This window comes from Phocoena sinus, chromosome 21 (assembly GCF_008692025.1).
Source record: "Phocoena sinus isolate mPhoSin1 chromosome 21, mPhoSin1.pri, whole genome shotgun sequence".
NCBI classification, from domain to species: Eukaryota; Metazoa; Chordata; class Mammalia; order Artiodactyla; family Phocoenidae; genus Phocoena; species Phocoena sinus.
This window is the reverse complement of record NC_045783.1, coordinates 35,390,049-35,405,200: the sequence shown is the minus strand read 5'-3', so window position 1 is coordinate 35,405,200 and position 15,152 is coordinate 35,390,049. Positions and strand designations below refer to the sequence as shown.

The 15,152-nt window shown below is 39.7% G+C and overlaps 1 protein-coding gene across 2 annotated transcripts in view; it reads right to left on the bottom strand.

Annotated features, from left to right (window-relative positions):
• PSD3 (pleckstrin and Sec7 domain containing 3) overlaps positions 1–15,152 on the bottom strand; it is a 584,040-nt gene that overhangs the window by 101,202 nt on the left and 467,686 nt on the right. For both annotated transcript variants that reach the window (XM_032618448.1, XM_032618447.1), the window contains exon 11: positions 10,591–10,784. In XM_032618448.1, the coding sequence (XP_032474339.1) occupies positions 10,591–10,784 (194 nt within the window). The remainder of the gene's footprint in view (positions 1–10,590; positions 10,785–15,152) is intronic.

Here is a 15,152-nt window from a genome sequence, read left to right as displayed (position 1 = left end):
TTACTGAAATAGTTCTGTTGTCTTCAATATCTGAATCACTTCCTCTGTTGTATAATCAAGTTACCATAAACACTGGACACTGCTGCTTCTGGGCCCTCTTATCTATTCCACTGTTCTTTGGATATCTTGTTACCTGTGAGAATGTCAGCATGGTCCCAACTGTACTTCTCCCACTCAATTTTGAATGTTTTATATGGTACCTTAGCTAACAATATATGTATTTAGAAACTTGTGCTGCGGATTCTAGATGGTAATTATTCTCTGTATGGTACACCTAAATGTTAGCTCCTAAGAGGAGAGAGGCTATATTTAACACAGTCTTTGTACATGTATAGTCTTAGGTACTTGTGGAGTGTTTAATTCATGTAGGGAAAAAATTAATTTCTTGCACCTCAGCTTATATAGGCTGTGGTAGTAAAACTAGATAAGCACTTCGTTTTTTGCCACATTGATACCACTGAAGTACAAATTTAGCACTAGGTATGGTCTTGCCCATCTGTCTGCCCCCATCTCCTTAAGGCTACCTCAGTCTAAATGGGAGGCAGGGGTGAGGGGAGGTGGGTCACAACCTCAAAAGACTCTGGGGTCAGAAAAGTAGCAATTATTGTGTAAGGAGGCCTGGCATAATGATATAGGGGCTTGCGGAAACTATGGTTAACCAGAAAATGCCTAACCAAATTCACACAATTCAATTTACAAAAAAGTGCTAGGTTGGCTAAGTAAAAGAAATGTTCAGGCCCCACTGGCCCTAGACTGAGACCTCTAGCCATCTAAATACATGCTACATTGTAGTAGATGGTACTGATTGTACAAAACATGGAGAACTTAAATGTTTTCTAAACATATTTTCTCACGGGCACTGCTTTTAATAATGTGCCACAATTAGTTTGGTATAATCAGATTTTAGTCCCACGAGATATCCCGATATTCTATATTACAGCTTTGGCTAACAAATTTAAGATGAATTTCCTCCTCAGTAAAATGGGAATAATAGTAATAATACCTGCTTCATAAGGTGAAGATTAAATGAAGCAATGCATGAAGTGCTTAGGAAAAAGTACTAATATTGAGTAATCACTTAATTATCTCGTTATTCATCATGATTTAGAACATTCATATTTTGAGTACCTTGCTGTTTCCAATCACTTTCTTGATTTCCACAAATATCATGCATCAGGTTAATAAAGCTAAGAGCTTATATTGAACTTTATATTTCATTCTACCTGACAAAATGCAGAAGATACATTTTGTTTTCTAAATTTGACCGTTCAAAGCTTTTGCTTAATGTCAGATTTAATGGGTTTGGCAAATACCTATACTTCTATGAGATAAAACATTTGCTTTTAATGATGATTTGTCTCCTGGACAAATTTTTGAGCTGTCCATATCTTTTTTTTTTTTTTTTTTTTTTTCCGGTATGCGGGCCTCTCACCGCTGTGGCCTCTCCCTTCGCGGAGCATAGGCTCCGGATGCGCAGGCTCAGCGGCCATGGCTCACGGGCCCAGCCGCTCTGCGGCATGTGGGATCCTCCTGGACCGGGGCACGAACCCCCGTCCCCTGCATCGGCAGGCAGACTCTCAGCCACTGCGCCACCAGGGAAGCCCGAGCTGACCATATCTTTAAAAGACTAAATAAATAAATAAATAAGAGCAAAGAATATCTCCAAGTTTTAAAAAATGTTTATATGAGGAATTATGGAAATACTCTGACAAATTTAGTACTTAGAGTTAATTTAAAAATAATGAAATATACAAACCTTGAGTTGGACAAGTGGTCTTTTGGAGACAAGTTAATCAGGGTTTTAATCTTTCCATAGAGTTTTGACCCAAATCTTCACTTATGAAAAACTTTTAGTAGTATCTGTCGTCAGATCACCTCCCCATGTTTACATATACATGCAATGTAATACAGCGCTGGCTATAGTGAACATGATGAATCCGAATAAATTTCTACAGACTTATTAGCAGGATAATATGCCCAAAAGGTATCATTACACAAATTTCTCAAAAATTAATTGGATCTCCTATTCCAGGAAAGCTCCACTGCTGTTTTTTACTTTTTTAATGTATTAGAAATGAAAAGTGATATATTTTAAAGCACATTAGATATGAGTAATATAAAACATACTTCAAATTTGCTTATGGTGACTACCTCTCAAAACAGAAGGATGCATTCAGAAGCAGGTCAGGTGTTGGTGCATTTCCAAGAGGCAGTAGCCATCTAGCAGTGAGATAAACCAGTTCAACCAGATATGATTGGAAGTCCAACAAAAGGGATTTGGGAAGCATGGAAAAGATCAGCTGGGAAGAAGACAAATCCTGTTCTGGGACTCCAAATACACACCTGGTCATACTCAAATACCTAGAATTCCTTATCACTTTCATAACTCAGTAAATATTAGGTCTTGAGGTCTGAGGCAACTAGAAAGAAATTTCTTAACAACAGGGATCAATAATCAGTTTAGTTCTAGTTATGCTCATTAAAGATTAATTGCTATAGAAACTGCCCTCTGATCATAACAACTAGAAAATAGGACAGTATATGTGAAGCAAAAGTTTTCAAACATTGTACAATAGGCAGATCTGAACTGTGATTTAGAAGAGAAAGGAACAAATAAGGTAAGCCCAGATTACTGCTTGGAGGCAGTGTCTAAGATCTAGCAGTAAAAGTAGGTGCCTGGAAGTAGTGCTGAGCTGAGGAGCTGAAGAGGGAGTGTGGTGAGGCTGAGGTGGCTAGAATTTATGGAGCAGAATAAAAGAGAGAGAAAAGCTGCACAAAGCGACAGCTCTGGAGTTCTGCAGAGGAATCCCCAGGTCTTGGCTGGAGCACTGATCTGAACACACGTGAACGGAAATGGTCCAATTCATCAGAAATAAGTAGTGGAATGAGTAATTTTAAGAGCTCACAGAGGGCTAAGAACAGCTTGTGTTCTTATCAGACAGAGTAGAAAGACTTCATTAACACCAGGGCATTGAAGAGAGTCTAAAGAAGGGTAATAATGCTTTAGTAATGGAGCTAAATAAGTCTCCAAATAAAGGCTGCTCTGGATCCACCATGACAAAGGGTAAAGACAAGCCCCTAAAGGGTTCAGCTAATCTGCAAGTTACTCATTTGGACAATGGAATAAAATACAACATCCTTTAAAGGAATAAAACCAAATCCACCCCCCAAAAATGTCAAAAAGTCTGGCATGTAAACAAAAATTACAAGAAATGCAAAGAATGTAACAGTTCCAGAAAAGCACAGAGAGAAAGAAATTTGAAGAGAAGGAACTTAAAACAGCTATTGTAAATATGAAAAATATGCTCAAGGATATTAAGAAAGATACAAACTTGATAAGGAGAGAAATGAAGGATATAAAAGTTTCACATTGCAGTTTCTAAGATAAAAATACTATATATGGAATAAAAATACTGTAGTAAACTTTAAGATATAGCAACAAAAATTATTAAAGTACTGAAAAAAACAAAAAAAGAGCAGGAAAAAAACTGAGCAGAGTCTCAACGAACCTTTTGTGTAATATAGTCTAACATATTGGAAACTAGAGTCCCAGGAAGAGGGGTGGGTGCTATAAAAATGATGGCTGAAAAATTTCCAGACTTAGTAAAACATGTAAACCAATGAATCCAAGAACTTCAAAAAAAAAAAAAAAAAAAAAAACAGACAAGGAAAACATAAAGTAAGGCACCTCATAATAAAACTGCTTAAAATCAAATATAAAGAGAAAAATCTTGAGAGTGGCAAGAGGGGGAGAAACCCACACTAGGTACAGAGGAACAGAAAATGATAGCAGACCCTTTGTCTGAAACCACGCAGGGTAGAGAACAACAGAACAACATTTTAAAATTACTGAACAAAAAAGAAAACACTGCCAAGGAATTACACACAAGTGAACATAAATTCCTAAAATTAAGGTGCAGCCTTAATATCATTTTAAAAAACAATAAAACATGAGAACATTTCTCACCAGCAGTTTACTATAAGACATACTGAAAGAAATCGTTCAGGCAGAAAAAAAAGATACTAAATAGAAATGTGAAACTGCAAAAAGGAACCCAGTACACCAGGAATGGTCAATATGTGAGTAAAAGTAAAGAATACCTTTCTGTTTAAAGGAAAAATATAACAATGGAGTATGAGTTTTATATACATAATTAAAATGTATGACAATAGCACAGTAACCTGTTATAAAGATTCCAAACTACACATGAAGTGGTAAAATTTGAAGGCAGACTGTGACAAGTTAAAGACTACACTGTAAACCCTCCAGCACTCATTAAAATGATTAAACAAAGAGGTACAGCTAATATGCCAACAGTGAAGAAAGACCGAACCCCCCAATGCCACAAAACACACACAAGCCCAAACAAGTCAGGAAAAGAGGAAAAAATAAAAGACGGAGTAAGTAAATATCAAAGAGCAAGATGGCAGAATTAAAGTCAACTATATCAGTAATTACTATAAATTACTATAAAAACAAGTATATCAGTAATTACTATAAATATAAATGGTATAAACACTCCAATCAAAAGATTGTTGGTTGAAAAGACCCACAAGTATGCCGTAGAAAACAATTTTAAAGACAAGATCACAGAATAAGATTAAAAAGCTAGAAAAAATTTCTAGCAAAAACTGAAAGGAAAGGCAGAGTTACTATATGAATATTAGACGAAGTAGATTTCAAAATAAGGAATGTGACCAGGAATGAGGAAGGTCATTTCATGACAAAGGGATCATTTTATCAAGAGGACATAACATGCACAGGTGGCAGAAATGCAAAACATTACAGACACTTTAGAAAACAGTTTGGAAGTTTTTTATAAAGTTAAATATATACTTAGTACACATCCCAGCAAGCTCACTCCCTCACTCTTAGGTACCTTCTGAAAAGAGATGAAAACATATGTACATGCAAAGACTTGTTTGAGAATATCCAAAGCAGGTTTATTTATAATAGCCCCAAACTGAAAACAACACAAATGCCCAGCTGGTGTATGTGTAAACTGTAAGATATTCAAACAATGGAATGAATATACTACTCAGCAATAAACGGACACAAACTACAAACTAATGCAGCACACGATATGGATGACTCTGCAAAGAACACTTCCAAGTGAAAGAAGCCAAGCAAAAAAAAATATGCATGATTCAATTTATTGAAATTATAGAAAAGAAAAAGCTCAGTGCCCAAGGACAGATAAGTGGTTGCCATGGGCTGGGAGTAAAGGTGGAAGGAATTAACAGCAAGACCTTTTTCAGGTAATGGAAATGTTATGTATCTTGATAGTGATGGTAGTCACACAACTGTATTCATTTTTCAGAACTCAAACTATGTAATTTAAATTGGTAAATTTTAGTGTATATAAATTATCATTAGAAACTATGCACTTTCTACTGAAAAAGTTGGATTATCTGCCCATACTTATGTGATTTTAAAAACCATAAAAAACTGAAATGGGAAGATCTAGGAAGAGCCTGAGGAATTAAAGGATGAAACTTCAAGACTCCTCCCCAAAACCCTCTCTCAAAGGCAGAAGTGAAGAAGCCCTCCGTGATAAAGCAACCGGCTGGAGTGAAGTCTGGAGACTGGGCCCAATTAGCCCCATCTTACCTGATCCATCTGTTTTCCCACCTATTTGGCGTTCTGAAGCAGGAGCACAAATAGAGACTGAAGCAGAGGCAGGTAACAGGCAGAACTTCTTAAGCTGCTAAACAGAAAAAAAGCCCTGTGACACTTAAAACTGCCCTAACCAGCCAGAAGTTCTCAAAGGAGATAACTAAGGCTTTTAAAGGAGTTTTACTGGCAGGAAAACCTCTGGCCTGGTGCAAGGGGACTGCGATGGTTTGGGCCTGTGCTCCTACTCATAGGGCTGCTAAGCGATCAGAGCTTCCAGCAGGGGGATTCTCTCCAAAAATTCTCAGAAGTGGCCCAGGAAAACATGGACAAAGCAAATGTCAACAGGTTGAACCTGGGGATGCTCTGGAGTAAGTTACCCAGGGAAGTGACTCAGTGAAAAGATGCTCAAGTACATTAGCTTGGTCAGCCCATCCTGCCTGATGTAGCAACAGACATTGAATCAGCGACAGCTGTTCTGCTGCCTTTTTTGCCTTTTCTAGAACTGGCATTTTAAACTGCAGTTATTCTGTTTTTTGCCCCTAGTACTTTGTATGAAGTATGTCAGATATTCTGTATTTTTCAGTTAGCCTGTAGAGTTAAGTTACATCCCTACCTGAAGAGAATGGACACCAACCAGCCTTGGAGATGGGAGCCACAGCTAGACACACGGGACAGAGGTGAGGAGATCTGTGGTTAGAGATGGGAAACTGTGCCATGTTGGGCAAAAGCACTGTTTGAACTCAATGTATGGAGAAAGGGTGTGTGTGTGTGCTGGGGACAAAGAGATGAACATCGCTGGCTTTGTCTACCAAGTAGATCACCCTTTCTCCGAGAACTGTATCTCACCCCTGCTGGAGGGAACTGTCCTCTCACCAGAGCAACCACGTGGGTGTCAGTCACACAGGTCACAGTCGTGCCGCAGAATACACTACAGTGGAGGTCAGGAGACAGAACTGAACACATGCTCTGCCGTGCTGCTAGTAATCACGCATCCAGCCACATGAAAGCCTCCCCTTCCAAAGAATAAAGCTGAGCGGGGTTCCCACAAGTGCAAAACAGGAAGCCCCTGAGCTCACCTCCTCCCACAGACACACAAAATTACAACCACTTACGAAAAAGACCAGAACCTATCAAAAGAGATCTTCTACAACTAAAGACATAATGAACGGACCACAGTGAGATGGGTTTGAGGGCGGAGTCGCAGTACAGCCAAGACCACACCCTGGGGTGGGCAACCCACAAACGGGAGAATAGTTACAACTGCAGAGGTTCTCCCCATGGAGTGAGGGGTCCATGCCCCACATCTGGCTCCCAAGCTCAGGGGTCCTGCATTGGGAAGATGAGCCCCCAGAATATTTAGCTTTGAAGGCCAGTGGGGCTGACTTTCAGGAGATTGCCCAGAGGGCTGTGGGAAAGAGACCTCACTCTTAAAGGGCACACACAGAATCTCACACGCTCTGGGACCCAAGACAGAAGCAGTAATTTGAAAGGGGCCAGGGTTAGACCCACCTGCTGATCTTAGAGAGCCCCTCAGAGAGGCAGGAGGCAACTGCAGCTCACCTTGGGGACACAGACACTGGCAGCAGCTATTTGGGGAGCTCGTTCTACCATGTGGATGCTGGTCTAGCGAGCACCTCTTGGAATCCTCCCTCTAACTTACTAGCCTCAGGACCCAGCCCCACCTCTGCCCACCAACCTGAAGGAACCAGTATGGGGACACCTCAGGCCAAGCAACTAACTAGGTGGGGACACAGTCCTACCCACCAACAGACAGGCTGACTTAAGACCCTCGAGCCCACAGCTGCCCCTGGACACGGCCTTGTCCACCAGAGGGTCCAGGACCCAGCCACACACATCAGTACATGGGCACTAGACCCAGGAACCCCAGGGCCCTGCAGCCAAAGACCCCATGACCCAGCTCCACACACCAGTTAAGAGGCACCAGCCCCAGAATCTCCTGGACCTTGACCCCACCCACCAGTGAGCCTGCTCTAGCCTTGGGACCAGCATCACCCACCAGCAGGCAGAGACATGCCCAAGGAAAACCTCAGCCCTGGAGCCTACAGACCCAGCTCACACACCAGCTGGGCCATGGCCCTACCTACCTTCAGGCCAACACCAGCTCTGAGACACACTGGGCCCCTCAGCCAGCTGCCCCAGGGTCCAGCCCCACTCACCAGCAGTCCGATACCAGCTCTGGCACCCCTGAGTCCTGCAGCTAGACCCCAGGACCTGGCTCTGACCACCAGTGGGCCAGCACAAGCTCTGGGGCTCACCAGGAGTGAGGCTGCCAGCCACCTTGTGACTCAGGCCTACCAACCAATGACCAGCAACCTCTACACAAGGAGGACCTGGCCAGCAACCAGACCAGGGGCCAGCCATGCCTATGAGACTGCCCACACCAGTCAGCCCACCACAACAGGGGGACCCACAGTCCACAGAGGGGGCACCCCTAGAGCATCCAGCCCTGGTGACCGAGGGAGGTGTGCTGCCAGCGCACACAGGATGTCTCCTACAGAAGGCCATTTCTCCAAGGTCAGGAAATGTAACCAACTTAGATACACAGAAATGAAACCAGCAAATAAGGCAAAATGAGGTGACAGAGGAACACATTCCAAAGAAAGGAACAAGATAAAACCCCAGAAGGAGAACTAAGCAAAGTGGAGACAGGCAACCTACCTGAGAAAGAGTTCAGGGTAATGATCGTAAAGATGATCAAAGAACTTGGGAGAAGAATGGATGAACAGAGTGAGAAATTAGAAGTTTTTAATAAAGAGTTAGAAACCATAAAGAACAACCGAACAGAGATAAAGAATACACTAACTGAAATGAAAAAATACAGTAGAAGGAATCAACAGTAGATTAAATGATACAGAGGAACGGATGAGCGAGCTGGAAGACAGAGCAGTGGGAATCGCTGCTGCTGAGCAAAACAAGAAAAAAGAATAAAAAGAAATGAGGACAGTTCCAGAGACCTCTGGGACAACATCAAATGTACTAACATTCACCTTATAGGAGTACCAGAAGGAGAAGAGACAAAGTGGAAGACAACATATTTGAATATATAATAGCTGAAAACTTCCCTAACCTGGGAAAGGAAGTAGACTTCTTGGTTGAAAATCCACAGAGAGTCTGAAACCCAAAAAGGACCACACCAACACACTGAAATTAAAATGGCAAAAATTAAAAATAAAGACAGAATATTAAAAGCAACAAGGGAAAAGCAACAAGTTACTTACAAAGGAGCTCCCATAAGGCTATCAGCTAACTTTTCAGCCAAGACATGGAAGCAACCTAGGTGTCCATCAACAGATAAATGGATAAAGAAGATGTGATATATATAAATGTAAACACACACAATGGAATATTACTCAGCCATAAAAAAGAATGAAATTCTGCCATTTGCAGCAACATGAATGGACCTGGAGGGTATTATGCTTAGTGAAATAAGTCAAGACAGAGAAAGACAAATACTGTGTTTCATCACTTATACGTGGACTCTAAAAAATAAAACAAATGAATGAATATTACAAAAAAGAAACAGACTCACAGATATAGAGAACAAACTAGTGTTTACTGTGGGGAGAGGGAAAGGGGGAGAGGCAAAATAGGGGTGGGGAATTAAGGGATCCAAACTACTATGTATAAAATAAACAAGCTACAAGGATATACTGTACAGCACAGGGAATTACAGCCAATATTTCATAATAACTATTGATATACATGGAGTGTAATCTATAAAATCTTTGAATCATTATGTTGTACACCTGAGACTAGTAAAATATTGTAAATCAATTATACCTCAATAAAAAAGGAATAAATATGATATGCAAAAACAATAAAGAGAAAGAAATGCAGAAAATGTCCTGGAGACAATTCTTCATCTTGAGGCGTCTCCTTGCCCTTTTCTCCTAAGCTGTTAGACTCACTGTCCCTTGCAGCCACTGGAGTGCTGACAGAGAAAATGACATAGCCTAGCGGGCTAGTGTACAGACTGCCCAGAAACACGGTGGGGTGCTCCTACAGAACTGGGGACAGCAAGGCTTGCTCAGCATTGTAAGTCAGTGTAAAGCTACACTGTTACAATGTTTCTCTTGATTGTACCCTAATAGAATATGCTAATACATTAAGAAAAAAGGGCCCAGCACAGGAGGAAACAGCAGGACTGTCCATCCCAGCACTGCATGTCTGTGTTTGGAGGTGGATAGAAATAATCTAGAGCTATAGCCTAATTCTGCATTAATTCTGCATGAAAGCTGTTAATTCATGCATTAACAGCTGTCTTAGTCTATCCAACTATATACAATTGCTATTTCATACTCTGCAAGGGCTATTCTAAACATAGAAACAGACTCCATTCCACTCAAACTTCCAACATCATGTGTCAGTAGATAATCCTGTCACATGGGCCTCCTTCCATTTCCTAGGACTAAGCACACTACACTCACCTACACTGCACCCGTCCATCTTCCACAGAGGTCAGCATTCCACGTGTGCTTGGATCTCAATTCTAACCCTCCCTGCTTTGTCTCAAGGATCTCACACTATTTATTATTCTATGTGTTATAAATCCAACCTTTCCTTCAACCACCAGAAAATGTAAACTCCATGAAGACAGGGCCCTTGTCCATTCTATATACTACTGTATTTTTGATGCCTAGCACATAGCAGGTACTAAAAACTATTTGTTGAAGGCAAGAATAAATAAATGAATAAGAGGTTAGAAACAAACAGTCTGTAAGAAATCTTCCAGTTCTGAAGTTCTATAATTCTACTTGCAGAAGATAAGGTGCATAATGGTTTTCAGATTTAGGGTTAGAGGCTTTACCAAATTTCAATAATACTTTTCTAAATAAACATAATACAATTTTTCTTTATCCCTTCACTTTACTTCAGATAAATTCACTTTAAATTTTGAGCCTATCTTAAAGACGAAATAAATGAAATAGAAAATGTCAACAAATGATGCTTACTCTTCTTTCCATCCATATCTGCATGGATTTTCCGAGCCAAGAAACCACTTTTGTACACAGCAGCATTTGGGTCATGAGGAATGTCCAAGAATGGGTTGGTAGTACTCCCAATACGGCTGATGGTCTTTGGATGTGTTCCATTAGCCTTCTCATCAGTACCTTCTGACGGAGACTTTTTTTTCTCTTCATCATCTCTAAAAGGATAAAACAAAGATTGAACACACAGGTTGAGTAACACAATATTCAATGTGAACACTGTGAGTAACACAATATTCAATGAACAGAGTTATTTGGTGTAATAAACTATCATATTTTCTAATGGTCTATCAGTCTTAATAACAACGACCATGATAAGAATAACTGCGGTTCAATAAACATCTCCTGTGTGCCAGGTATTTATGACCATGACAGTCTTGTAAGACTGATATTAGTATCCTATACCACAGGTAAGGAAAGAGACTCAAAGTTTAAATAAATATGCCAAAGCACAGACCTAGGAATTAAAGGAAGAAACAGTGAGGATATGACTGCAAAACTCTAAAGCCTCTGGTCTTTACACCTACTACAGAGCCTTCATGTTTGTCTTCTTTCAAACAAGTACAAGTTCTTTGGCAGAGATCATGATTTTGATTTTGATTTCTGCATGGCCTAGAATAGTACCAAGCATACAGAATACGACAAGTACAGATTAAGTCCAGTAAACAATATTGGACTATATCTGCCAAATAACCAGGTAATCTCTAATATCAAAACCTCAGGTAAAGCTACCAATGGGTTAGGATGGGAGTGCCATCCACAGTGCTTTGGCATCTTACAGCTTTCCAATCGCCATTAAAGTTTGGCGCACCCTATCACTGACCGAGAAAACCCCTAATTGCCCAGCCCCCCTTTTGAATCCCCATTCCTTCAAGCAGGGAAAGTTGAACGCTGAGGTTATAATGTACATGAAGTATGAAGGAGGTGGTCACATTCAGCTAATAAAGAGTGGGGAAGATTAGAAGAAAGCTAATAAGCTCTGATATACTGCTGGAAAACACATAACCAGAATAAGAGCATTTGTCTTAGTTCTCTGGTTTTAATTTCCTGAATCATCTCTGGTTTCATTGTTTATTAAGCTTTGAATACTGAATCTTTTTATAAAACTTCAACCAAAATAACCACCACCAAAATATATTTAAAATAAACCACAAGCTTAACAATCATCAAAAGTGTTTATTTGGGGGCTTCCCTGGTGGTGCAGTGGTTGAGAGTCTGTCTGCTGATGCGGGGGACGTGGGTTCGTGCCCCGGTCCGGGAAGATTCCACATGCCATGGAGAGGCTGGGCCCGTGAGCCATGGCCGCTGAGCCTGCGTGTCCGGAGCCTGTGCTCCGCAACGGGAGAGGCCACAACAGTGAGAGGCCCGCGTACCACAAAAAAAAAAAAAAAAAAAAAAAGTGTTTATTTGGTTATCAGAGTAAAACACATTTTTCCCCATTGGTATTTTATAAATAATTGTGAGATATATGAAAATAACACTGAACTCAGGCAACTATACCTTATTTTTAATTTTATTTTTAGATAATTTTGGATTTGCAAAGATAGTACAGAGTCCCCTTATGCTCATCATCCAGTTTCCCCAATGTAAACAACTTTTATTTTCTTTTGGCCACGTCACGTGGCATGTGGGATCTTAGTTCCGATCAAACCCGGGCCCCCTGCAGTGGAAGTGCAGAGTACTAACCACTGGACTGCCAGGAAATTACCCCCAATGTTAACATCTTATAGAACCATAATAAGAGTATCAAAATTAAGAAATTAACAATACAATACTAAGAAGTAAACTTCAGACTTTATTCAGATTTCACCCATTTTTTTTTCACTAATGTTTTTTTCTTTACCAGAATCCTATCCATGACCCCACAGTGCACTTGGCTGTCATGGCTCTTTAGTCGCGTCCAGACAGTGACAACTTTTAAGCCTTTACTTGTCCTTCATGAGCTAGAAAGTACTAGCCAGTGATTCTGTAGGTTCGTTTGATGTCTTCTCATCATTAGATTGAGGTTATACATTCTTGGGAAGGATACCATGGGTGATACACCCTCTCAGTACACCAGATCAGGAGGTATGTGTTTTATTATTAGTGAGATGCACCTGGATCACTTGGTTAAGGTGGTTTCTGTCAAGTTTCTATACTGTAAAGTTACTATTTTCCTTTGCAAATGATTTGGGGGAGATATTTTCTGACTATGAAAACATCCTGTTTCTCTTTAAACTTCTGACCACTAATTTTAGCATTCATCTGTGTATTCTGACTAAGACAATTATACTGTAGTGATCTAATGGTGATTTTTTTAATTTCCCTAATTTCTTCTACATTATTCATTGTATTCTTCTGTAAGTATGGATACACGGATGTTTATTATTTGGATTGTAATCAAACACTACCATTATTCAATTTGTTCTTCAAATTTTTCCAGCTTTGGTCATTGGGAGTCCTATCAAGTAGGCTTCTGTGTCCTTTCATCATGCCTCATCCTTTTTTCTTTTTGTTTTGTAAGTATTTACTTTCTTTCAGGTACCACAAGATGCTACCTCCAAGCTCATCTTGTATTTTCCTTGTCTCAGCCCTGGAAGCAACTACTCTACAAGGAGTCCCAGTTCTATTTATTGGAGAATGGTATTTAGAAACCAAATCCAGGTGCTAGGTGTGCTCACTGCCTCTAGGCCCTCTCAACAGACACACCTAGGGAAATACATAGATATTGCATATATATATATATATATATATATGGTCCAGCTATCCTCCCTCCCTTCCCATGAGCTCATACTGTTATCTCCAACCCAAGCCAGCAAGACAAAATTCATTCTAGCCTTTGCCTTTTGCTTATTTGTACTTCTTCAACAGTGAGAAACCTGGCTCTCTTACCTACAATATATTTATTTATTTATATGTTCAACCCGAGTAAACAACAGGTTGTTTGTTATATATAACAACGGTTATGCAATTCATTTGGAAAACAAATTAATTTCACATAGTCTGAAATATATCTTGCATTCCCCATACTGTGGCTGATATTTAAGAAACGTACATACACAAAATGTACTCCTTGAGATGTACAATTCTATGGGAATACATAATGCATCATGTATCTACCATCACAATATCAAACAGAACAGTTCTGTCACCCCCAAATTCCTTCTGCTGCCTTCTTTTAGTCAATTCCTCTCCCTGACCAATTCCTGGAAACTATTTATCTCCCTTCCTTCCCAATAGTTTTGCCATTCTCAAAATGTCACATAAATGGTTTATTTTACTTGGCAAAACATATTTAAGATTCATTCATATTGTTGTGAGAATCAATAGTTTGTTCACTTCCATTGCTGAGTACTATTTTATTTTATGGACATACTAGTTTATTTATGCATTTACTTCCCCCTACCCCACACCTCCAGCTTTACTGAGGTAAAATTGATTTATTTATTGTAAGGTATTTTAAGTGTACAACCTGATGATTTGATATACACATACATCATGAAGGTTCCCCAACATTGAGTTAACAAATCCAACACCTCACGTATTTATTTATATATTTATTTTTGGTAAGAAATTTAAGTTTTTCTCTCTTAGTAAATTCCAGTTATACAATGCACTGCTATCAACTGTAGTCACCATGTTTTACATTATTTCTTCAGACCTTATTAGCCTTGCAGCTGCAAGTTTGTACCCTCTGAACAAACTCTCCCTATTTCCCCCACACCATATGCCCTGGCAAACACTTTTCTACTCTGTTTCAGTAAGTTAGACTTTTTAAAAAAAATCCACATATAAGTGATTCTATATGGTATTTATCTGATTTATTTCACTTAGCATAATGCCCTCCAGGTTCATCCATGTTATCAAAAATGACAGGATTTCTTTCTTATTTTAGGGCTGCATAGTATACAAGTGTGTGTGTGTGTGTGTGTGTGTGTGTGTGTGTGTGTGTATCATATCTTCTTTATCCATTCATCCACAGATGGACTTTAGGCTGTTTCCGTATTTGGCTATTGTAAATGATGCTGCTCTGAACATAGGAGTACAGATATCTCTGAAATAATTATTTCTTTTCTTTGGCTATATATTCAAAAGTAGGATTGCTGGAACATATGGTAGCTTTATTTTTAAGTTTTTGAGGAACATCCATAATGTTTTGCATAGCGGCTGTACCACTCTACATTTCCACCAACAGTGCACCAGGGTTCCCTTTTCTTCACATCCTTGCCAGCATTTGCAACCTCTTGTCTCTTTGATAATAGACATCCTAACAGGTATGAGGTGATATCTCAGGTGGTTTTGATTTGCATTTCCATGATTCGTGATGTTGACCACCTTTTCATATACCTGTTGACCTCTTTTATGTCTCTTTAGAAAAAAATGTCTACTTAGGTCCTTTCCAAATTTTTAAACTGAGTTATTTGATTTTATGCTAATGAACTGTGAGAATTCACTGTATATTTTGGATATCAACCCCCTGTCAGATATAGGATTTGCAAAAATTTTCTCTTACTCCATAGTTGCCTTTTCATTTTGTTGACGGTTTC